Consider the following 25,993-nt stretch of genomic DNA (forward strand, 5'->3'; position numbering starts at 1 on the left):
CTATGAGCAAGAGGTGGAGTGGAGGTGCACCACAATAAAGCCTTGCCCTTTATTCAATATTCTGTTTCACTTGGTTTAAGGGATACATGTGGCACTACTGGGCATGCACACACTGTACAACAATAATTAATATTTTTTGCATTATTGTAAGGGGTATGTTTAGGCTTGGGGTAGGTGTAGACGTTAATAAACAACAATCTAATAGGTAGAAAATTAAATGTCATTGTTAGTTTCCTTTTGGAGATATATCCCTTCTAGACACAACCTTTCACTTGGAAATGCATCATAACACTGAAGTCATTTGCAACTTCCGATTCACAGGTACTTTACTATTGATATTTTCCAAGGTATTGAAGTTAGAAATGCCTGTATCATGACCACTAAATCACTTTGTCAATGAAATAAAAGTGAGTTTTATTCAAAGTAGCTATTATCCACAGATCTTTGATGTGAATGAATATTTTTTGGTAATTCATTAAATATCGCCAAATAAAAAGTAACTAGTAACTCGTACTCTGAGTAGTTTTTGAGAAGAGTACTTTGTACTTTTACTTAAGTACTGTTTTGGCACCAGTACTTTTACTTGTAATTGAGTATTATTTCAGCAATGTAACAGTAATTGTACTTAAGTACAAATTTTCAGTACTCTTTCCACCACTGATCCTGAGTCCCAAACACTCTAGGTGATTGAGGAGGAGGGATCTGTGAGCCATCAGCTCCACCTCCGACTGGGCCAAATGAGCCAGTCGTCGAGGCAATTCAGTATGTGAGATCCCATCTGTCTCAGAGGGGAGAGAGCCGCATCTATGCACTTCATAAAAGTGCGGAGAGCCAGGGACAGACTGAACGGAAGAACCGTGTATATGCCACTCCCTCGAAGGCCAATCTCAAGAAGCCCCTGTGATGGGGGGCTATCTGGATGTGAAAGTAAGCATCTTTCAAATACAGGGAAAAGAACCAGTCCAGATCACTGCTTCAAAGTGATCATTCTGAATGAGCGCTTCATCAGGGCCCGGTTCAGATGTCTTAGATCAAGGATGGGCCTAGGACTGCCATCCTTTTTGGGGACGAGGAAGTACTGGCTGTAGAAGCCTGACTTGCTCTGTGCTGGGGGGACCACTTCTATGACCCTTTTTGCCAGCATAGATTTTACCTCTGAGTGAAGGAAATGCACATCTTCGCCTGTCACATACGATAGGACCATGCCGTTGAATAACAGGGGCCTCAGAGCGAATAGTAGTACGTAACCTTGTTTTATCGTTTTCAACACCCATTCTGACACTCCGGGGATGGCCTGCCAGGCCTCGGCCCACATGGCGAGGGGTTGTATCGGTTCGCTGTAAGGAACTGTGGTGCCCGTAAATAGTGGAAGAGGAATTTGCTCTCTTTCTGAGTATGTTTGTGTTTTATTGAATCTGCTATAAGAGTGGCACGCTGCCAGGGCGCTATGAGGGGCTCTGTTCAGGCAACAAACACATCGACTTCTGAGGTGCTGGGTCCAGCATTATCTTGGGCTGGGGTCCCTGCAGCTTTGGAAGGGGGTATCGCTTAGCAGAGCACGAGCGCTGTCAGGGCTCAAGCCGCGGCATGGGGCTGTTTTTTTGGCAACGTAGTTTTAACGGGCTGCTGAGTTGGCACCAATTTGGGGCGACTCAAGGCAGATGAAGATGAGCGCTTGGGCAAAAAGTGTCGCATAGTCTGGGATGACTTTTGTGCAGTGGTGAAGAGCTCAGCGAACCCATCGACAGCAGGGTCAAAGAGACCATTGGGGGAGACAGGTGAGTCGAGGAAGACGTTTTATCCGCGCCCTTGATCTCCGTCAGATTCAGCCAGAGGTGGCGTTCCAACACTAACAAGCTGGCCATCGAATGCCCGATAGCCTGGGCGGTGGTCTTAGTAGCATGCAGGGCCAGGTCCGTAGCGCTGTCCTGCTCCTTTAATGTGGCCGGGTCATGCCCTACTTCGTCCATGGTGCGGAGGAGCTTGGCCTGGGACACTTGAAGCACCGCCATAGAGTGCAGTGCCGAAGCAGCCTGGCCGGCTGAGGCGTATGCTCATCCCACGAGAGCAGAAGTCGTCCGGCATGGCTTGGATGGGTGGGTCGCATTAGACTTCCATCCAATGGGGGCAGGCGGGCACAGGTGTGTGGCCATGGCTTCGTCCACTGGAGGGATTTTCTCATAGCCCGCAGTAAGGGCATGAGAGGTAAATGTTCTGAGGAGGGCAGAGTAAGGGGCGCGCCACGACTTCGTGAGCTCCTCGTGGACCTCAAGGAAGAGGAGTGCAGCTCTCTGGGAAGGGGCCTGGCGGTGTCCCGGCAGGAACCACTCATCTAGGCAGCTGCGTGAGGTCTCCTCAGGCACAGACCACTCCAGCCCAAGCTCCTCGACGGCCTTGGACAGGACAAGGATTAGCTCTGTGTCCACTGAAGTCCTGGCATTGAGCGTTGCGCTGACCAGGCGCTGTGAAGCGGTGCGGGAGCAGAACTGCTGGGGAGCGGCGAACTGATCCGGCTGCCAGAAGTGGTACACAGATCAGGGGCTGCTCAGGGGTGGCGAGCTGAGGCAAAGAACTGCAAGGGTGACTGGCTCGAGAGCGGAGAGCAGGGAGAAGCGAGCTGATCAGAGCTCATCACATCTCCTATACAGCCAACAGATATCAGATCCATCCAAAAGAAAAAAGAATCAGCTTAACTAGGATAAATTTACCCATATATAGCCCGATGCTTCTCACATATCCCTATGCCTATCGAACTCCACAAACCAATGGTCGTGCAGTTTTACTGCGTGATTGAAAAAGGCTTCAGAAATCAGATAAAAAGGTATTTTCCCCGTAGCGTCTTAGCAGACGCAGTACGAGTGTAGTATTGATAGGGAACACTATAGTTTTTTTTCATGTGCATGGCTACAAATTAAACCAAAAAAACATGGGTGCTATAGTTTAACAATGGTAACCACAAATTAACCATGGTTTTGTGAACCACAGTTTAACCATGGTGTTTGTAGTAAAACTGTGGTTATACAAATGGTAATCAATACTCCAAGAAAAATTAAAAATAAAACACATGGTTAATACACTTTTACTGAAATAAAACCATGATTAATTTTTGTAAGGGATTGACTACACATGACATGGTCGAGCGACAGTTACTATGGTAAAAATATGGTAAACGTGTGAACTTTTTACTTGATCCCTTTCCCACGACAGGCAAATATCATATTAATAATTGAATTCATAAATTGACTATTATATGAGAAGGGTGGAAACCTTACCTGTATGGTAACTTGGTATCTTGAAGTCATCTAAATCCATCTTTTAACTCACTATATCGCTTGTCTTTGGTCTGTGTGGAGTTTTATAAATTATCGCCCCTGCTGGTGCTTCAGTAATAACTCCAGCTTCATAAATTTTTTAATAGATTAACCCCTGCTATTCAAACACGTTTTGACAGTCTTCTTAAATCTAATAAAGCAATGCGCGGTCCATATACGATGATCACCAAATTACCAGTTTACCCACCTCTTATTTTACCACTACACACCTGATTATGACCATGAAAACCGAAACTTTCCAGCAAACCCATATCTCTCGTTGGTTGACCCCCCTGCATCAGAACCCGAAAGTGAGGGATTTACATGGAAGTGTATTGGACAGACCTCTACACTGGCAACGCAAAAAAAAAAAACGACACAAAGGGGGTACCTTCTACCTCGGATGTTGACGCCAGGGGGCAATGACCAAGCGTCGATACATGATGATGAGGGGTGAGACTGTGTTGAGAATGTGCTTTTTTACATGTGCAGCTTGTCAGTGAAGCAGGGTTCTGTGCAAGGATGGGTATCGATAAGGTTTTAATGGTATTACAACTCTTACTGATACTGCTTATCGACCCGGTAAATTAACGGTATTCTTAACATACAGAACTTATTAAAGACTATAGAATACCCAAGACGTGTCACTCGTATAGTTTTGAACAGGGAAAAATGCAATGCTTAATATGGCCTCTCTGTCAAAGGAAGCCCCCCTTTCTGAATGAAAGAGCCAATCGCTAATCGGTAAAGTCAATCACTGAAACACACGCTAAAAACCCCGCATGCACACAGAAACATTCAACCTAAAAAAAAAATATGTTTTTTAACACTGTTTGAGCAAAAAAAAAAAAAAAACATTTATTATATTTTTAAAAATTAACAGTTTTGGATTTTTAACACTGTTTGAGCAAAAAAAAAAAAAACACATTTATGAGACAGTTGTTGTCAGATTTCATTGGTAATTTCAAATATGAAATTTAATCAGAAGCTTAATGAATGAACAGTTTTGGAGAATTTGTGGTTTCCCCATTCAAAGAGATAGGAGCTGCACTAGCATGACTAGAGGCGTTTCAAAGATGGCTGCCAAGTGGCATGACTTGCTTTAAAGGATTAAGGCGCCGATATACTTCAAACAAAGTTCGTTTTCGTTCTTCGTTTCAGGGCAAAAAGAAGTTCGAAAAGGCTGAGCGACGTTATACGGTTAACGAACTTTCCGACACTGCCGCTCTGCTGGAGGCGGGTGTAGAGTAATATAAACATGTGTCACGACACTCGCGCGTATCCTCTAAACAAAACAACGATGAAATGAAGAAGTGTAGGCAATCTAGGTGTGAGATGGGCCCCAATGGTCAGAATATTACAGACAAAAGAATAATGATTAGCAGCAGTTCAGAGTCAAGTATCATGTTTGCAATACAAAAGAACCATAATCAGTACTTTATGGGAAGTGTGAATGTGAATGGCTCATGGCTCAAAACTTTAGCATGATGTGGGGGAAAAAAATAATGGAATCAGTTTGTTACTTTATTTTATTATTGTTCCTTTATTTTATTAAACTGGATACATTGTTTTGATAAAAACAAAGGTTTATTATTGTATATTCATTTGGCATTTTATTTACTCTGTACCCTTTAAAATCGCTTATTGAAAGAACAACAGCAGCAGTATGGTGTAACATTTACTTGAAACATGTATTTGGTACTTGCTACCTTATATCTTTACTCTTTCCTTTCATTCTTTTCATGGCTTTGGAAAACTTGTCTTGAATGTTTCTCTGCGTTGCTTTTTGCATAACTCCGGGTCGTCGACACCAAGCTTCGTTGCAATTTCTTTCTAGGAATAAAATACTCTACATCTTTAAAGTCTGTCCGCGAGCGATCATACAGGTGCGGATATATTTGTGCAGCTCAGCTATTCAACAATCCAGTGTATTCAGGAGATGTTGCTCTCCTGAATGACATCCACAGAATGAGGAACAAACCGAGAAAAAAGAATTGCGCGTAGAATTGCAGTAAAACATTCCACAAGTCGTCAAATAACAAGTTAGTTAGTAATAAGTTAGTAACAACAATGAGAACTGATGGTAAAGCTCTGTAGAATACAACAGAATATACACTGCCATAATACACAACCACGGAAAGTAACAGTACCTAAATGATGCAGTACCTTTTTCTTAGAGTAAAGAAGGTACAAGAGTGTCCCATCTTTCAGTGTGTTCTCCAATGCGACGCTGACCATGGCGGCGCAGAGCGAGAAACAGAGGACAAGGTGTGTGTTTATTGGTAGATTGTTATATCTGCATCTGTGCAGTTCTTTGTCATAAATGGAGTTTACAAAATGTCATGGGGGAGCAATCGGTTTCCCATCTACTGTAAAGTTTTCAATTTCAAAAACTTTCAATATAAATCATATCACAGTGCATGTGGGATTAACTACCACACAGTCATGCACAGAAATGACTGAAGACAGTGACAGACAGTATTTGAGTATGAAAACAAGGTTTGTATACTTGAGCTAAGGAAAGAGGTTTGTTCTAGAAATGCAGTAAAATAAACAGTAAAATTGTGTGTGTGTGTGTGTGTGTGTGTGTGTGTGTGTGTTTGTGATCAGGAGGACTTGTACTTGCAGTACTCAAATGTTATACCCATCTAATTTATGCAATACAGTGGAATGCTGCAGTATGTTTAGTATACCACCCTAACATAGTCAGACATTATTTTATATTATTTTCTTTCTTTTTCTTTCTTTCTTTCTTTCTTTCTTTCTTTCTGTCTTAATTTGTTTTTCTATCTTTTTAGCCCCCCTAAAATGAAAATCCTAGAATCGCCCCTGCATATACCTGTGTTTTTGTTTGTTTGTTTTTTCCTGTGTAAATGGTTTTGTTCTTAGTCTTTCATTCAAACACATTTTTTTTTCTGTCTATTCTGAACTTTTTTTTCTCCTATTGTTGATATCTGAGCTGTTTTGTTTCACTGTCAAAAGCCAGTAAGCCAGGTTTATTTTCAATTCAATTCAAATCACACATTTTCATATTTTGCTTTCGTTTTGTTTACTACATAATGAATTCAAAATCACGAACAAGTATTCTTGAGTTTCACATTTTACATACTAAGGAAGTTGTAATAATTTTGTTCCTATGAGTCAACTGAAAGCTCCTCCTTACTTAGTCTACATCTCTCTTGCTTTATTCCTCTCACTTACGCTTCAGTCTCTAACTTCATACCAATGTGGACATGAGTATTCCAGGAATAATGCTGCTCCGTCAGAATTTTCTCATCATTCTTGTGTTCTTTGGGATGGTATTGAGTGGGTATGTAATTACTTTTCAGCAAATTTTAGATGGTTGTGTTTGGGTTGTGAATTGATGTGATAATAATGCAGTATTATTTATCAGAAGTTGGTAACATTAGTGCTTGACAAGTGGCCAGGAGGAGTACATGTATTTAGCGTAGTATTGCCACTCTATTTTTAAAGCCAAAAATCTTTATGAACTAACCTTGAAAACATATTATATGTTTCTGAAACTGCATTTTATGACCCCTTTAAAAATGTAAACATTTTTATTTTATTCTCAACAGTGAGCGTTTTTAAATGCAAAACAACAGAAGAGGCGTCTTTTTAAAATTGTTTTCTATTGGCATTTAGCATTTTTAAATGCATTCTGTCAGACAGAGTTTAGCGTTTTAATTCTTATCAGTCAGAAAGAATGTTTTTTTCAGTTTTGAAAACACAATGGCAAAATGCAAAAGAAAATGCAAAAAAGGCATTCTGTCTGTTCGGGACTAAGGATGGTTTCACTATAGTGGTTCAGGTTGTAGGATTGCTGAATTGTAGGTTTGGGACAGAAAACAAAAGTTGGTTGATTTTCAACCCTACAATATTGAGCAATTCTTTACTCTGATTTTTTTGTGTACATGACAAGTATATAATACTCTACACTCTGAAAAGAAGATTAAACAGATGCACATTTACAGAGATCTTTCTGTAAATCTCCCTGAAGTTATATGTCTTTCTTTACAGGCTCTTGTACCTGAACAATAACCAGAACAGGTGAGTTTAGTGCAGTTAGAAAAACATTGTGCAGATGTAGTTTATGTTGTTCTCTTGATTTGAGAAGTTTGCATTAATGAATAATTTAATATTTTACTGTTTTAAGCTGCAATCAGCAGAAAATAGAACGAGTCGTCATAGAGTGAGTAATGTGCATAAACATACACCACTCTTCAACACAAAAAAACAAAACAAATGCATACACATGCTAATATTTATGTGCATGCTCATATTCATCAACACACACACAACATAAGCAAATTCAAATTAGTAAGAGTTTGACTGTTATTATCAGGCTAAAATGGAGGCAAAAGACCTTTGGATTGCGCTCATTGCCAGGGTGTGTAAAACTTCATCTTCTTAAAAGTGACTTTATTTTTAAGTTGATCCGTAGTTAATGAGGACTACTGAACTATTGGTTCATGGTTGTTTTTGAGGTTCTGATCAGATGACCAGTGAGAGTTACATAATGATGTCTTCGGTTCATAGATGGAGAAAAAAACTGGGAAACCAATGTTTTAAATGTTTATCAACTCCATGAACAAATAAAAATGTCTGTTGTTCTTTCTGCTAATTCATTTTTATTACAGGTTGTTGTACAACCAGCCGAGTGTGTTGGTAGGGTGAGTATTGTGTTTTTAGTATTAACCTCTTATAGCCCATTTCCACTCAAGAATGAAATGATTGCAGTTCTTTATGTGTGTTTTTAATGATCGGACAGATGTTGCTTCTGTGACACCATGGTCAGCTCCAATCATTTGGGAGGGAACCTTTGACCCCATACTGATCGACTCTATCTACAAACAACAGAATCTCACCATAGCAACCACTGTCTTCGCTTTGGGAAAGTAAGTCTTCATGATATCTCTATGAAAATAGTAATGATTAAAGCATAAATGAATTTTTTTTTCCTGTATTTGTTTTTCTTTTTCTGTTTGTTAGATACACACGTTTTGTCAAAGATTTTCTGGAGTCAGCAGAGCAGCATTACTTTGTTGGATTTCGAGTGCATTACTACTTGTTTACAGATCAACCAGAATCAGTTCCTGAAGTGAAGATGGGTGAAAACCGTAGTTTGACAGTTCGAAAGGTTCAGAGTTTTAAAAGATGGCAGGACATCAGTATGAGCAGGATGGAACAGCTGGAAAAACTAATAGAGAATGAACTGGCTAGTGAGGCTGACTATATTTTCTGCCTTGACATAGATACAAAGTTCTATGGCCGTTGGGGTGTGGAGTCTTTGGGTCGTCTGGTAGGTGTGATACATCCTTGGTTGTTTGATGCTCCAAGGGATCGATTTACATATGAGCGTAGACCAGAGTCTCAAGCATACATTCCAGCTGATGAAGGGGATTATTATTATGCTGGTGCTGCATTTGGTGGCTCATTGGAGGATGTACATCATCTCACCAAAACCTGCAGATAAAAGCTGCACATTGATGCTGCAAACTCCATTGAGGCGGTATGGCAAGAGGAGTCTCACTTAAACAAGTATTTCCTTTTGAACAAACCTAGTAAACTGCTCTCTCCTGAATATATGTGGAGGGACATCAATGAAAGTGCAGCCCAAATAAAAGTAATTCGCTTCTCTAATGTAGCTAAAAACTATGCTGAAGTTCGTCCTAACCCATAGTAACTGTTGCCAACTGTTGACATGATATTTTCTGGGTACTACTGCAAAAATATAACCCGCCATATAACCTGTGGTATATGCTGAAACAATGTGTGAAAAATGACATTTTGACACCATACAAATATGTATGTATTCATACCTCTAGAAACATAAAAATATTTCCTTTGAATTGTATTTGTTTATATTTGTATAAATATACAATATAAATATATATGAATATACATTTTAACATAAACACTTATTAACTATTGTATAGATAATACACTAAACTGAGCTGGAAGATGACATCACTGAATCAATGATGAAATTACTAAAAAAAAATTTTAACAGTCACTATTTACTATTGTTCTCTTGCATTAACGATACACTATTTTCCTGTTTAAGGCTTTGACACAATCTGTATTGTATGAAGCACCATATAAATAAAGGTGACTTGACTTGATTTGACTTAAACATAGCTTTTTAACAATATATTTAGTAGCAATAATCTTACTTTATTCTTTCGGGCAACGAATTGACTCTGGTTTTCGTTCAAGTTTTAACTGTTTACTGGATGTTCTTGTACAAAATGGAAACAAAATAAACTCAGGTCAAAAAAACTGTTGCTCCATCATTCTTTCTTTCTTAAAGGGGACACCAAATATTAAAGGTTATTAACGGAAGTCAAATAATATATCAGAGCAAACCATTACAGAGTAAACATGGGGGGTGTTTAACAAATGTACATGTAAATTTAAACACATTAAAACAGTATCTACTCAAGCACTTCTAATTTAAATGTTAAATGTAAACTCTTACATCCCCAGTCCCTAATTGTATAGGCAGGCAAACTATATCTATCACCTTAAATTTTGTGAATTATGACTATATCAGTTATCACATTAAATTATCTAGAGCCATAAACCTTCAGAATAAAAGTCTTTGGATTCACAACTTGAACATCCATTCAAACTACTGTCATCCAGCTTCTTGTAGAAGATATATTTTGGAGATGGGTCGATTCAGTATGTTGCTTTCAGAGCCTGGGGAGCAGTTGGGGGTTTGGTGCCTTGTTCAAGGGTCTCACCTCAGTCATTGTATTGAAGGTGGAAGAGAGCGCAGGATATTCACTCCCACCGCTGACAATTCCTGCCGGACCTGTGACTCAAATCTGCAACCTTCGGGTTACAAGTCCGACTCTCTAACCATTAGGCCATGATTGCCCCTCAAGGCTTCAAGGTCATTAGGGTCATCAGACATTTTGGTAATGGGCCTGTCACTGATGATTGATTCCACTTCACACAACAGTGTATGTAGGCCATCATCGTCCAATAACTGTTGTCTCAGTACGGAATTCTGAACATTTCTCACTGTGCGAATCTGACAATCGAATCCAGTATCAGTGAATGGTGGTTTGTCTGGCAGCAGCCTATCTTCTAGCAAATCTGCCATCTTTTGTACACCAGTCTTTGCATGTAATCATCTGCAGACAAGACATGCATGAATTGTTCTTTTAACTGCAAAATTTGCTTGAGGAAGCCAGTATTTCTGTCTTAGCTTTTCCAGGACATTGTTTCATCCCAAGTGGCCAACGTCTTAGTGGATGTGTTCAAGAATTATATATGGAGGTCTTTATGCAAGATGATGGGATGCTTTGATTCTTCAGGCATTGTCGTTCTGCTCAATCTACCTCGAACTCTTAACACGCCCTCCTCATAAAAATTGTTAATTGAAATACATCATTTTAAAATAACATCTATCAAAAGAAGACACATTAAAAAACTGAAATATTTTATTTCTTTCACTACTTGTCATGTGACCATTAATCAACGTCAGAGAACTGTGAACATGCAAATGTTTTATATAATTATTAACTTATTGCCTTAAAATCTCAGGGGTACAGCAAATAAATATATATTTTATTTGCTTTACTCCAAGAGTGTTTTTTTTTAATGCCTCATTAATGTGCTTAAGTTTGTCATGAGATAACAGAAAATCTAAGTGCAAAACAAGTGTAAGACAGGAAATGTTATTTTAGCTTCTTAGACATCCTGGCTTCTTAGAAACGCATCTGGAGAACATGGTTAGACTCCTTGAATGGACATATATGTTGAATATGCTTTATGACTGGATGAGATCAAAGCATCTGATGAAGGTATAAATGTAGGTATACATGTTGAGTTGGGGTGTTTCCTCTTTGTAGCACTCTGCACTCAATTAAAAATTTAAAATAAAAATTAAAAAGACTTTTGTCTCAAACCTTTATTGAAATAGAAAATTGCCACGACAATTGGTGTCATAAGTGTGAGGTCTTGTGTGGCCCTTTGGACCTGTGAGCTGAGGCTGTATGGCGACAGTCACTGGGAATGATCAAGAATGAGATTAATTGTGAAGTCAGCGTAGTGAGCTGCACTCTGTGTAGTAAGCTGAGGTTGAAAATTCAGCAGAGTGAGCTGAAACCACCTCGGAGACATCTGACATGGGTGGCATAGAGCAATAGGCACCTGAGACACAGAATACAAAACCAGAGTGGGGAAATCTGAGAGCAATTCAATTCAAGTTTATTTGTATAGCACTTTTCACTATAAAAATCATTGCAAAGCAGCTGTACAATATATGTTTCTACAATATATTTAGTAGTAGCTTATCAGTGGTGACTATGTCAGTAAAGGCAGAAATGTATGGAAAAATAAATTAAAGACGTAATCAAACAAATCAATCAAAATTATGAAGACTATTAACAGCAATTATTATATGTTGCAATCAAACTTATAGCAAAATTTGGTAGTTCTGTATGTTGTTTCAGGGTTGGCATCATCTCTTCTCAGGTGTTCTGGATCCAGACTGAAGCTTGTGTAAATCCCGTGGCAAAAACAGAGAAACAAATAGAGACATAATTAGCGTAGCTGCTGTTCCAACCAAGCAAAACTGATTTGTTTAAACCCAAGCTAAAGAATAATAATGTGCATTTGATCAGATGTACAAGATTATGAGATGCATTATTTAAATGCTTGGCCAAAGAGATGCGTCTCTAATCTAGATTTAAACAGAGAGACTGTGTCTGAAATATGAACGTTACCAGGAAGGCTATTCCAGAGTCTGGGAGCCAAATGCGAAAAAGCTCTTCCTCCTCTAGTGGACTTTGCTATCCTAGGTACTACCAAGAGTCCAGAGTTTTGGAACCTTAGGGAGCGTGATGGATTGTAGCATGGTAGAAGACTAGTTAGGTAAGCAGGAGCTAACCCACTAAGGGCCTAGTAAGTGATACAGAACTTAGGTAGGCAGGGCAGAGACTGTAAAATTGGGGTAATATGATCCTATTTTCTTGACCTGGTAAGGACTCTAGCTGCTGCATTTTGTACTATCTGTTGCTTGTTTATTGAGGATGCAGGACAACCACCTAGCAGTGCATTACAATAGTCCAGTCTAGAGGTCATGAATGCATGTAACCTTTTTTTGGTGCAATAAGTAATATCTCTGTCTTATCCGAATTTAATAGGAGAAAATTATTGGTCATCCAATCTTTTACATTTTTAACACACTCCGTTTCTTAGATAATTTAGAAGTTTAATCTGGTCTTGTTGAGATTTATAGTTGAGCACCATCAGCATAACAGTGGAAACTAATCCCGTATTTTCTAATGATATTACCAAGGGGCAATATGTATATTGAAAATAGCAGAGGATCAAGGACAAATCCTTGTGGCACTCCATACTTTACTGGTGATAACTGAAATGACTCCCCATTTAAATAAACAAAGTTGTAGTGTTCGGACAGGTAGGATCTAAACTATCTTAAAGCCTGCCCTCAAATACCCATATAGATATGTAAACGATCTATGAGTATGTCATGATCTATGGTGTCAAACACAGCACTAGGATCAAGTAAAACTAGCAATTAGATGCAGACTTGGTCTGACGCAAGAAGCAAGTCATTTGTAATTGTAACAAGTGCAGTTTCTGTGCTATGGTGGGGTTTGAAACCTGACTGAAAATATTCATTTATATATATATATATATATATATATATATATATATATATATATATATATATATATATATATATATATATATATATATATAATATATAATTTTTTTTTTCTTTGCAGGAAGGAGCACAATTGAGCAGACACAACTTTTTCAAATATTTTTGACATAAACGGAAGATTTGAAATGGATCTGTAATTTACCAGTTCACTAGGATCTAGTTGTGGTTTCTTAATAAGAGGCTTAATAACCACCAGCTTGAATGGTTTTGGAACGTGACCTAAAGATAACGACGAGTTAATAATATTGAGAAGCGGTTTTTCTGCTACAGGTAACAACTCTTTCAGTAGTTTAGTGGGTACAGGATCTAATAAACATGTTGTTGGTTTAGATGCAGTGATAAGTTTAGCTCTTCCTGTCCTATAGTTGTAAAGCACTGCAGTTTATCTTTGGGTGCGATGAATGAAACTGAAGTATTAGACGCTCAAGAATTTACATTTGTTATTGTATTTTACAAACCTGATTCCAAAAAAGTTGGGACACTGTACAAATTGTGAGTAAAAAACTGTGAGGGAATATTTAGATCAGGTGGCTTCTGGATATTTGTTAATATAACCACTGTGCTAAGTAAAAACCTTGGATTGTTTTGGTTATTTTCTATGAGTTTGTGGAGTTCGCGGCCCTGGCAGCTTTAAGAGCCTGTCTATAGCTGGACATACTGTTTTTCCATGCAATTCTAAAAACTTCCAAGTTAGTTTTTCTCCATTTGCGCTCAAGATTACGAATTTGAATGGGTATGGGTATTACTGTTGTACCATGGTGCAGTAAATTTTTCTCTACCCTTTTTCAATTTAATGGGGACAACAGCTTCTAATGTATTCGAGAACGTAGTGCCCATATTCCTAGTCATTTAATCTTGTTCATGTGTATTTATGGGTACAGAAACCAGTTGAAATAAATCAGGCAGTTTATTTGTGACTCTATCTTTATTGGTTGGAACAAGAGTTCTTCCTGGATGATAATGCAGAGCCATAAAGTTAATATCAGTAATATGCAGCATGCACGATACAAGGAAATGGTCAGTAACATCATCACTTTGAGGTACAATATCTATATAAGTAAGATCGATTCCATGTGATATAATTAAATCTAGTGTATGGTTTAAACGATGAGTGGGCCCGGTGACATTTTTCTTGACCCCAAAAGAGTTTATTAGGTCAGTAAACACAAGTCCTAATGCATAATTTCTATTATCAATGTGAATGTTAAATCTCTGACAATTAGCGCTTTATCAACAGTAACCAATAGGTCTGAGAGGAAATCTGCAAATTCTTCTCGATACGTGGGAAGTGATCCTGACACGATGGTCGCTGTAGCGGGCAATGTGCTGCGCACCATCTCGATCAGGCTCCTGAAGTCCCTCTTCAGTGTTTCCGTCTGCCATATCTTGGTGTCGTTAACCCCTGCGTGCAGCACGACTGCCCTGATGCTATCGTCGTGCTTCAGGATCACAGGTATCTGCGCAGAAACATCAAGAACACAGGCACCAGGGAAACAGTGAGTGTGCACTTTACCTTCAGCTAACGTAGCACGGACGTGCCGGATGATGGAGTCTCAGACGATCACAGCATTGCATTCCATCTCGCAGAGGGGAGTGGAGCGGTTCTGGGTGGAGATCTCGAAGACCGGAGGGGTAGAGGTCGTTGACGAGGGCCTGGTTTGCATCCTCCATTGCAGGTATGCCGGAGTGAAGGTCATCTGGGTGCACGGGGCCTATTCAGAGAAACACACGGAGTAGAGGTGGTGGGAGAGTTAGCAGCGCGTTGTATACTTACCCCAGACTTGTGAGTGTCAGCCTGGGATGTTTCCAGCATGGCTCTCCGCTCTCTCAGCTGGGCCTGCTTCTCCACCATGATCAGGAAATCAAAATAAAACTAGTGATAACAAGGCGGTCTGGTTGTTTTTGTTGTAGAATACAATAGGAGATATATTCACACGTTACAGAAATGAAAATGATGGTGTATAAAAATAGATGATAAAGAATTAACTTGACGAAGCTCAAACTCAAAACACGCAGCAGCAACAAAGAAGTGATGTCCAGTAAAAACAGATCCACGGGGAGTCAGCTTCAGTCAACTGAAAGCTCCTCCTTCCTTGATCTACATCTCTCTTGCTTTATTCCTCTCACTTTCGCTTCAGTCTCTGACTTAATATTAGTGTGGACATGAGTATTCCAGGAATAATGCTGCTTCGTCAGAATATTCTCCTCATTCATATGTTCTTTGGGATGGTAATGAGTGGGTATGTAATTACTCTTAAGTAATATTAGATGGTTTGCCTTTGTGTCTGGGTTGTGAATTGATGTGATAATAATGCAGTATTATTTCTCGGAAGTTGGTAACGTTAGTGCTTGACGTGGCCAGGAGGAGAACATGAAGTACTGTATTTAACTTAGTATTGCCACTCTATTCTGCATAAGCGCCTTATTTTTAAAGCCAAAAACTTCATGAACTAACCTTGACAAACATATTGTAAGTTTCTGAAACTGCATTTTTTAAACCCCTTTAAAAATGTTAACATTTTTATTTTATTCACAAGATATGTCATATCAAGGCCCTGATTATACAAAACATGTTTTTTGCAGTGAGAGGCGCCTTTTTTATTTGTTTTCTATTGGCAGTGATGCACTATGTCAGACAAAGTTTAGAGTTTTATATCTCATCAGTCAGACAAAACGTGTTTTCAGTTTTTGAAAACCGCAATGCCAAAATGTAAATGTAAAAAAAACACATTCTGTCTGATCGGGACTAAGAGTGGTTTCACTATAGTGGTTCAGGATTGCTGAATGATAGGTTTGGGACAGGAAACCTATTGTAGGGTTGAAAATCTTGGTTGATTCTCAACCCTACAATATCGAGCAATTCTTTACTCTGCATTTTCTTTTGTACATGACAAGCATGATATATGAGACTCTAATCCCTCATATAAAGATTAAACAGTTACACATTTACAGACATATCACCTGAAGTTATATGTTTTTTTTACAGGCTCCTATACCTAAACAATATCCAGAACAGGTGAGTTTAGTGATGTTAGAAAAAACATGGTGCAGATGTAGTTTGTGTTGTTCTCTTGATTTGTGAAGTTTTCATTACTGAATTATTTAATATTTTACTGTTTTAAGCTGCAGTCAGCAGAAAAAAAGAACAAGTCTTCATAAAGTGAGTAATGATGTACATACACATACATATCTCTTCAACACAAAAAAACATGCTAATATTTCTGTACATGCTCATATTCATCAACAACACACACACAATCAATAACACACAACATAAGCAAACTCAAATTAGTAAGACTTTAACTCTGTTATTATCAGGCTAAAATGGAGGCAAAAGACCTTTGGATTGCGCTCATTGCCAGGGTGTGTAAAACTTCATCTTCTTAAAAGTGACTTTATCTTTAAGTTGATCCGTAGATTGGAAATAAAAGGAAATAAAATAACTGGGAAACCCATGTTTTAAATGTGTATCAACTCCATGAACAAATAAAAATGTCTGTTGTACTGGGAAACCCATGTTTTAAATGTGTATCAACTCCATGAACAAATAAAAATGTCTGTTGTTCTTTCTGCTAATTCATTTTTATTACAGGTTGTTGTACAACCAGCCGAGTGTGTTGGTAGGGTGAGTATTGTGTTTTTAGTATTAACCTGTTATAGCCCATTTCCACTCATGAATGAAATGATTACAGTATTTGTGTTTTTAATGAAGTCAGACAAATGTTGCTTCTGTGACACCATGGTCAGCTCCAATCATTTGGGAGGGAACCTTTGACCCCATACTAATCGATTCTATATACAAACAACAGAATCTCACCATAGCAACCACTGTCTTCGCTTTGGGAAAGTAAGTCTTCATGATACCTCTCATCTTTTTAATAATATTTGTTTCCCTCCTCTTTTTTCTTTTTTTTTAATTTCTGGAAATATTAATGATTAAAGGATAAATTAACCATAATATTTCTCCCTGTATTTGTTTTCTTTGTATGTTAGATACACGCGCTTTTGTCAAAGATTTTCTGGAGTCAGCAGAGCAGCATTACTTTGTTGGATTTCGAGTGCATTACTACTTGTTTACAGACCAACCAGAATCAGTTCCTGAAGTGAAGATGGGTGAAAACCGTAGTTTGACAGTTCGAAAGGTTCAGAGTTTTAAAAGATGGCAGGACATCAGTATGAGCAGGATGGAACAACTGGAAAAACTAATAGAGAATGAACTGGCTAGTGAGGCTGACTATATTTTCTGCCTTGACATAGATACAAAGTTCTATGGCCGTTGGGGTGTGGAGTCTTTGGGTCGTCTGGTAGGTGTGATACATCCTTGGTTGTTTGACGCTCCAAGGAATCGATTCACATATGAGCGTAGACCAAAGTCTCAAGCATACATTCCAGCTGATGAAGGGGATTATTATTATGCTGGTGCTGCATTTGGTGGCTCATTGGAGGATGTACATCATCTCACCAAAACCTGCAGGGAGAAGCTGCACATTGATGCTGCAAACTCCATTGAGGCGGTATGGCAAGAGGAGTCTCACTTAAACAAGTATTTCCTTTTGAACAAACCTAGTAAACTGCTCTCTCCTGAATAAATGTGGAGGGACATCAATGAAAGTGCAGCCCAAATAAAAGTAATTCGCTTCTCTAATGTAGCTAAAAACTATGCTGAAGTTCGTCCTAACCCATAGTAACTGTTGCCAGTATTCAGATACGCTGAAATGGTGTGTTCTCATAGGCCTCCCATTGTCAGTAGGGAAGTTGACATCTGCCACCAAGAAATGGATAATCACAGACAAATGCAAATGTTTATGAGCACATACCAGAAACAATATCTGTCAAAATCTTTTTGAATAAACACTCACAATATGAACGTATCAAACTTTTTGCAATACTCTTTATTATGTAACTGAACACAATTGTGTTTATTGAAAGCCCAGACAACCCTTTGTTTTACCCCTTTTATGAAGAGAGTTGAGGGTGGACGTTTAGAAAGCTACAAGGTCTGAAGCTAAAACCAATTGTAACATTAAATGATATTTTCTGGGTACTTCTGCAGAAATATATCCTTACATATAACCTGCGGTATATGCTCTAACAATCTGTGAAATATGACATTTTGACATCATAAAAATATGTATGTGTGCATACATTTACAAATAGGTTAAATATTTATATAATCAATTATAGTTCCTTTTAATTGTATTTGTTTATATTTGTATAAATATAAATGTATTTATGAATAAACATTTTAACATAAACACTAACTATTGTATAGATAATACACTAAACTGAGCTGGACAAAGACGTCACTGAATCAGTAATGAACTGAATGTAACAAAAAAAAAAAACACTGTTTACTATTGTCCTCTTGCATTAACAAACACTATTTTCCTGTTTAATGCTTTGACACAATCTGTATTGTATAAAGCACTATATAAATAAAGGTGACAACTTGATTTAACTAAACATAACAGCTTTTCAAACAATATATGTAATGGCAATAATCTTGCTTTCAAGACAAAGAATTGACTCTGGTCTTTGTTCAAGTTTTAACTGTTTACTTACTGGATGTTCTTGTACAAAACAGAAACAAAATAAACAATGGTCAAAAAAACTGTTGCTCCATCATTCCTTCTTTCTTAAAGGGGACACCAAATATTAAAGGTTATTAAAGAGGAAGTCCAATAATAAAGCAGAGCAAACCATAACAGAATAATAATGTGGGGTGTTTTACAAATGTACATGTAAATCTAAATACATTAAAATAATATCTACTCAAGCACTTCTAACTTTAAAGTTAAATTTTAATTAATAAAATTATGGCTCTTACATCCCCAGCCCCCTAAATGTATAGGCAGGCAAACTATATCAAGTATCACATTAAATTATCATGAGCCATAAACCTTCAGAATAAAGCCCGGCTCACATTGTGCGATTTTGGCCAAATTTTAAAAATCCTAAAAGATTCCTATAATCCTAGGCTAAAATCTGTAGTCTTTGATCGTTAGTTTGACATGTTCACAGACAGCCGATTAATGGCCATTGCGATCAAATTTTAGCTCCGACGAACTTCTGGCAGTGTCAGAAGATTTGGAGCACAGTCCTGCAGTGTGACATCTTCTACGACGGATGTCAAACTGGCTTCGTTTTTCGAAGTAAGCAATGTCATAATTAATGTTAGACATTTCTTCTAACTGCATTAACTCCGGCGCTCTCGTCCACCGCTCACGGAATTCATATGATTTGTTGCCTTTGCTATGATAAACACCAGTTGTACTGCTGTTTCATGTGGGTATTGTAGGGATTAGAATCAGAATCAGAATCAGAATTAGCTTTATTGCCAGGTATGTACACACATACGAGGAATTTGTTTTAGTGACAGAAGCTCCGCAGTGCAACAGAATGACAGCGACAGAACAAAAAACACATAAGAATGAAAAATACAAAAAATACAAAAAAAAAATACAAATAAGTAGGTAAGAAATGACAAAATACAAATTGACAATTATATGGCAGGTATATTACAATGAGCAGTTGTGTATGTACAGGTATATTATGTGCAAAAAAAAAAATTTAAGGTACACTAAGTATGTGAGCCTATTCTTTTAAGAAGCCTTTTCTTTTAAAGAAGAACCGAATCTAAAGATTCGAATTGCTTTAATTGAACTGATTCCAAATTTAATTAGTTTATACTTCATCAACAGTTCGTCCAGCGAACATTAAAGTCAGTATGTCTTCACAATTCTGTTTATACTACTTTGTGGCCAACGAGCACACACACAAAATTGATAATTTACTAAGCTACGAGCTAGGTAGCACAGGATCTAGGGAAAGTTCATGCAAAAATACACCACACAAGACAATACTTCTTTATAACACACACACACACACACACACACACACACACACACACACACACACAGCAATGAACACACACACACACACACACACACACACACACACACACACACACACACACACACACACACACACACACACAGTTACTGAAGAGGATGATAACAGAATTTGAATGAAGTCCCAGGAGTAAGTTATTCGTTAGATCGCACCAAGGATGTGTCTTATCTTTACTGCTTAAGATCAATTTCGGAAGTTCTTCTGCGAGTTTCGTTGGTTGCAAGACTTTGAAGATTCTTGGCAGTCACAAAGTTTCAACGGAGTGTTTTGAGTTGTGGATGACAAGAACGCTAGCAGCGTGTTGGAGTAGGTAGTTCAAGCCATGGCGAAGAAGGAAGCGCAGCGCACTGAATTAGTTCAGGCATTGGGGTTTTATCCAAGCGGATTTAGTCCATCCCATGACACGATCTTCCAATGAGATGCTGTTGCGGAGCTTAGACACGCCCCTTACTGTTTCTCTTTGTACATTGCTTAAACATCATGTGACATCGTCATGTGAGATGAACTCCATTGTGGAACTTTGGTTAATACCTTACAAAGTGTCATAATATGCACAAAATACAGGATTTGGACATTTCATTCACTCCAAGTTTAAGCAAATAACGTGAGCTTTTCGTTCAACACCGAACACAATACATCTTTCTCACACATACATACTAACCTTACCATCTAAAATAATGATTACACTAAGGCATAAAGATCAAATGCGTAATGCATCAATTAAGATGTCATAAGTTCCAATAAGCATATCAAACACACATAAGGCAAAGCAATGTATTATTTCTGAATATAATTAACCCTTTAGATTTCCCAATAATTGTCTTTTGAGAATGTTTATTGGAAATTTCATTTCGTAGAAAGAGTCACACGCAAGCAGGAAGCAGAGTCATGGGACACGCTGTATGGATCCTATGTGTTGAGGTCGATTATTTATTAATGATTCCTGTGGGGTTGCAGGGGTTTCCATACACTGGGATCATGAGATGATTCTTGATACACAGGGTCCCTGTATCTTGTGAAAAGAGTTAATTTAATCAACTCTTTTAATTGGAAAACAACACGGCTGACAGGAAACCAACTCAGGATATTGACGTCACATGATTAGCTCATGATTAGTTTTCTGATGAGCGGGATAGACGTCCTCTGTTGTGGAATCACGTTATCACTCTTAATGCTGACATACAACTGAGCATTGTTCCCCTTAAGCTAATCATTAATGGTGTTCAGATTGCAGATGGGAGGAAATAAGCTCTTTTAATTCCTTTGGCAGAAGTAGCCGATTGTGCAGTTTATTTGTGTGATTGTTCACCTGAGGTCCTACAGTGTGTAGCGCTGCTTGCACTATTCTGCATAAATATGCGACATTGCCGCCATTCATTTACTTTTAATGATAACATTATTACAACAACATTACAATGCAATGCAGCTCACAGTCACTGAATGTGTATGGGTTGATAATGTAGAACTCCAGACAAGTTTTCTTGTATGCACCTGTTTTTAACTTGTCTTGACTGTCCAACATTAACACACAAATCAATTAATATTTCTAATTCAACTGCCAACACTCCCATATCCATTCTCGCAAGCATCTGCAAAGTGGTGCAATTGAAAGGCATCTAGACATGCCTAAACCCTGCAGATTTGGTACATCTACTCACACTGAAGTTTGCGAGCTTCTGCAAATCTTCCAGCCAGGACAGCTGCCTCTCAGGCTTTTTCTCTACAATTTTCTCATACCATGCTATTTTCTCTCAACAAAGGTCTCTCAGAATGAGCTTTGCTGATAGCACAAATGGTGCTAGGAACCCATGAAGATCGTAAACAGAGCCAACAGCTGACAATATACCTCTTCTGATAAGTGGCTTGTTTTGCACTTCAATCTTAAAATTAAACGTGTCATTATTTGTACACCACAGAATTCCCAATCCTCTTTCCATGGGAAGCAACCCACGGTCCAGATCTAAGTCTTTCATGTCAGTGGCTCATTCCTCTTCAGGGATGGACGGAAATACAGTTATTACTAGTCTATCTTGTCAAATGGAACCCACCTCAATTACAAAGCACTCTGATGTCTCTTGCAAGAATGGCTGCTTGTTCTTTAGTTGACACTGATTTAAAGCAATCATAATCGTAAAAATCCTTCAAGAGTATCTGAGCTGCTTCTGGAGTAGTGTTGTTGATTCCATCTTCTGCTGTTTTTTGAAGAGTGAAATGAGATGTTGCCCCAAACAGGTGTACACACATCCTGTACTCCTCGTAGTCTTGATCTAGGTTCCCATCTGGCCACCAGAGAAACCTCAGGAAGTCTGCATCCTCACAAGGTGCTCGAACCTGATAAAACACTGATTCAATGTCAGCCATTATTGCAATCGTCTCTTTACGGAATCAGGTCAACACATGGATGGCAAGCGTATTGGTGAGGTTTGGCTTTTGTAACTGAAGTATCCTTGGTAAGATGCATTACAGCCGAAGACAACACTGATTTTTTTCTTTCTTTTTCTGATGATAAACCCTGTGGTTAGAAATGTACCACACTTTCCATCACCAAGGTGCAAATTCTCATCAGGTACTTTCTCAGCGAACCCTTTCTCAGTTATGTTGTTCATAAATAAGGGTATTCCTCATGGAACTAGGATTCCTTTTGAGTCTTTTCTTAAAGGCTCTTGAGACGCTGTTGAGTAGACTTGATCACAGACATCAAGAACTGTCTGTCTTCTTGAGATATTTCTGAATTATCCTCATAACGATGCTCAGGAAAATCAAGATTAAACTGCTTGATCAGCAAATCTTCAATAATCTCCACAGATATGCGATTCACTGTACAGCTCTGTATACCAGTTTTATTTATATATTTTTTTGTCTTGATGCTCTCTTCTTTCAGTCCATTGACTATCTAGCCAAGAAATGTCTTCACTGCATAAGGCCCATTGCTTATGCTGTTTATCACTTTCCATGGTTCCATGGCTATATGAGAATTCACTCCAATAAGTAGCACTACTGCAGCCTCAATATGTGGAAGACGAACCTCATGCAGGTAAGGCCATTTCTCAATATTCTCCTGATTAGGAATGCTCCCTTCTTTTACAGGCAAGTGTTGCTGAGTCAAGACATTATGTAGATCGGTAGAAGTATAGTTTTAGTGAGCAATCTGGACATGATATTTTCCTCTTACAATCTTAACTCATGTGTCCCTGTGTTAGAGATTTGCCCTACGTAGTTCATATCCGCCAGCAAACGTCATAATGATTGATGAGTTTGACCTTTGACATATTAATTATGTCCAGATGTGCACTTTGCCCTATTAATTCATCCGTCATCCTTTGAGCTCCGGGGGCAGAAATGTGGTGTTTGTTCAGTGACTAAGTGATGAATGAGATCCCTGAAGAATGTGTTTGTAGATCTTACACACATTCTCATATCCGGACTCATCTGCGGACGCGTCTGTGTGTGTGGTACGTGACCGAGGTATCAGGTTGCGTTCTGTAATGCCCAGCGTGCGCTCTGCTTTACTCTCTGTATGGGGGCTGTGAGAAAGATATTGGCTTTAATGTCAATAATTAATAAACAATTTTAACAGATCGTGTGTGTGCGGTGTGTGTGTGTGTGTGTGTGTGTGTTTGGTATTTAATATGACTACGGTATAAAAAGAATCTCAACCTATTAATAAACTGAGAATAATTCAATAAAAATATTAACTCCACATACAAAACTAGGACGTGTTGATGAAGAATAAACAGAATAAATAATTTTAACAGATCGTGAGATAGTGTGTGTGTGTGTGTGTGTGTGTGTGTGTGGGTGTACACGTGTGTGTTTGCATTCCATATGACTACGGTATAAAAATAATCTCAACCTACTAATAAACAGAGAATAAATCAATAAAAAAAATATAAATTCCCCTTACATTATTTTCGCGAAAGTCTTCCTCGCGCAGGCGTCACGATTCTTCAAATGATAGGTTTACAAAATTCTCGTGTTTAAACTCCGTGCGTTCTCTCTCTCTCTCCGCCTGCGTGAGAGAGCTCTCCCGTCATCTCGGTCCTGTAGTGTTTCTTCTGTTGCAGTGTATCCAATAGACTTTGTACACGGAGAGTTATAACTCAGAACCACATATTTATTACAGAACACAAGCAGCTCCTGCTGCTAACCCGCTCATGCATGCCACAGTCTAACTCGTCTAACCCGGTAACCTTCTGCAGTCAACCCCAAGGTGGCCCTCTAGTGGAGTCAATATGCAATTACATCATAAATGGATATAACACTACACCACATCCTCCTTTTTTCACAAAGAACAATACAAGCAATAAACCGCATATGAACTCTGGATATAGATCTTAAAGTCCTCGTAACCGGGAATATTTTTATATTTTTTTAATTATATACTTATAGCAAACATCTTTTCCAATAAGCAGTTCAGAGCTTAAACATGCTTAACCTTAATTACTAGGCAAATATACAGTCAATTCATACAGTAGTCCTGAAACCTCACAGGAACTTTCACAACCCGACCACTCCTGGTGGTTGTGGTGCTGCTGTTATGTACAGATTGCTCTGGCACACACTGTACAGGCTGATCTGTCACTTCATGTGCCTCTGGGATGTGAGAGTGTGTATCGTCATGGGTCTCACCCGCTGGATCAAATGTTTCCTGTAGGCTTGTGAATTGTTTTCCTCAGGTGGCGCCTGTTGCGGCGGAACTGTCGTCCTGCTTTATTGACGACATTATACGATCTTGGCTCATTTCGTTTTGAAACAATAAGACCTGGTTGCCACCCCCTGTCTGTTTCAATGTGCACAGTATTTCCTGCATGCAGTTCTGGAAGGCCTTTTGCTCCCACATTGTAGTGACACGCTTGCTTCTTTTGCAGGGTTTGGAGCGCCTGATGAACACCTTTGGGAGCAGTTGGTCGCAGGACTTCACTGGACACTGGTAAGGTGCCCCTCAGAACTCTTCCCATCAGAACCTGAGCTGGTGAGTAGGACATACCAGTGATCGGAGTATTTCTCAGTGAAAGGAGAGCAAGGTGATGATCCACCCCTGATTGTTCCGCTTTCTTTAGGACCTGTTTGACCGTTTTGATTGTTCTTTCCGCCAGCCCGTTTGACTGAGGATAGGAGGGACTTGAGTGTGTCAGCTTAATCCCCCACTCTGCAGCAAACGTCTTCATTTCATAGCTAGCAAAGGGTACGTGATCGCACACCAGCTCTTTCGGAATGCCATGCCTAGCATACACTGCTTTCATCTTTTCAATTACTGTGTGCACTGTCTTGTCTCTGATATTCATCACCTCAGGAAACTTTGACATATAATCAACAATCAGTAGAAATGACTGACCTCTGATTTCAAAGATGTCGGCAGCTACTTTTAACCAGGGGAGCTCTGGGATTTCATGAGAGATGAGTGGTTCTTTCTGGTTCCTGGGCTGGAACTGTTGGCATGTTGGACACATCTCAACCATCTGTTCTATGTGTTTGGTCATCCCAGGCCAATACAGAAATTTTTCTGGCATGTGCTTTTTGTGCGCTGCATTCCTTGGTGTGAGATATGTAGTTTCTGCAACATCTCTGTTCTCGTTGACTCAGGAATCAATATTCTACCTGATACCAGCAATATGCCATCTTGCACAGCACAGCCAGTGTGTCTGACAGGCCAGAACTGATGAATTGAGGGACTGAGTTTCTTTCTATGTGTCGGCCATCCTGTCTTTTGTGTTTTCACAAGCAACTGTAGTGTACTGTCTCTTGCAGTAGCCTCTGTAAGCTGCTTCAGCATTTCTTCACTGAGAGCCTCTGTTGCTTCAAGTGAATATATGACCCTTAAATCACTGAGATCATCTGTATCTGTGTGTTGGCCGTGAGCGACAGCACGTGACAGTGTATCAGCGATTAACATGTCCTTACCAGGCGTGTACTGGACAATGAGGTCGTATTTCTGTAGCTGTAAGAGCATACGTTGAAGTCTCGCTGGTGCTTTGCTCAGTGGCTTCTTGAAGATAGCCTCCAATGGTTTATGGTCCGATTGGACATTCACACTGCGTCCGTACACATACTGATGGAACTT

General features: G+C 38.9%; 1 protein-coding gene, 1 long non-coding RNA gene and 1 pseudogene across 2 annotated transcripts; all 3 read left to right on the forward strand.

Moving 5' to 3' along the window:
• The first annotated feature begins 6,078 nt into the window (after positions 1-6,078).
• On the forward strand, positions 6,079-7,984 carry LOC109099041. Its single transcript, XR_006160673.1, has 5 exons — positions 6,079-6,621; positions 7,332-7,361; positions 7,468-7,503; positions 7,657-7,701; positions 7,952-7,984. It is a non-coding gene; the product is annotated as an uncharacterized LOC109099041 (long non-coding RNA).
• A 73-nt stretch (positions 7,985-8,057) lies between these two features.
• On the forward strand, positions 8,058-9,391 carry LOC122134418 (globoside alpha-1,3-N-acetylgalactosaminyltransferase 1-like). Its single transcript, XM_042763044.1, is given in 2 exon segments — positions 8,058-8,209; positions 8,304-9,391. Coding segments are annotated over 2 exon segments (843 nt in total). The 3' UTR covers positions 8,995-9,391.
• Positions 9,392-15,052: 5,661 nt separating this feature from the next.
• Positions 15,053-17,888, forward strand: LOC122146002 (annotated as a pseudogene).
• The last annotated feature ends 8,105 nt before the right edge of the window (positions 17,889-25,993 follow it).

The sequence above is a fragment of the Cyprinus carpio genome, chromosome A8, assembly GCF_018340385.1.
Source record: "Cyprinus carpio isolate SPL01 chromosome A8, ASM1834038v1, whole genome shotgun sequence".
Taxonomy (NCBI): domain Eukaryota; kingdom Metazoa; phylum Chordata; class Actinopteri; order Cypriniformes; family Cyprinidae; genus Cyprinus; species Cyprinus carpio.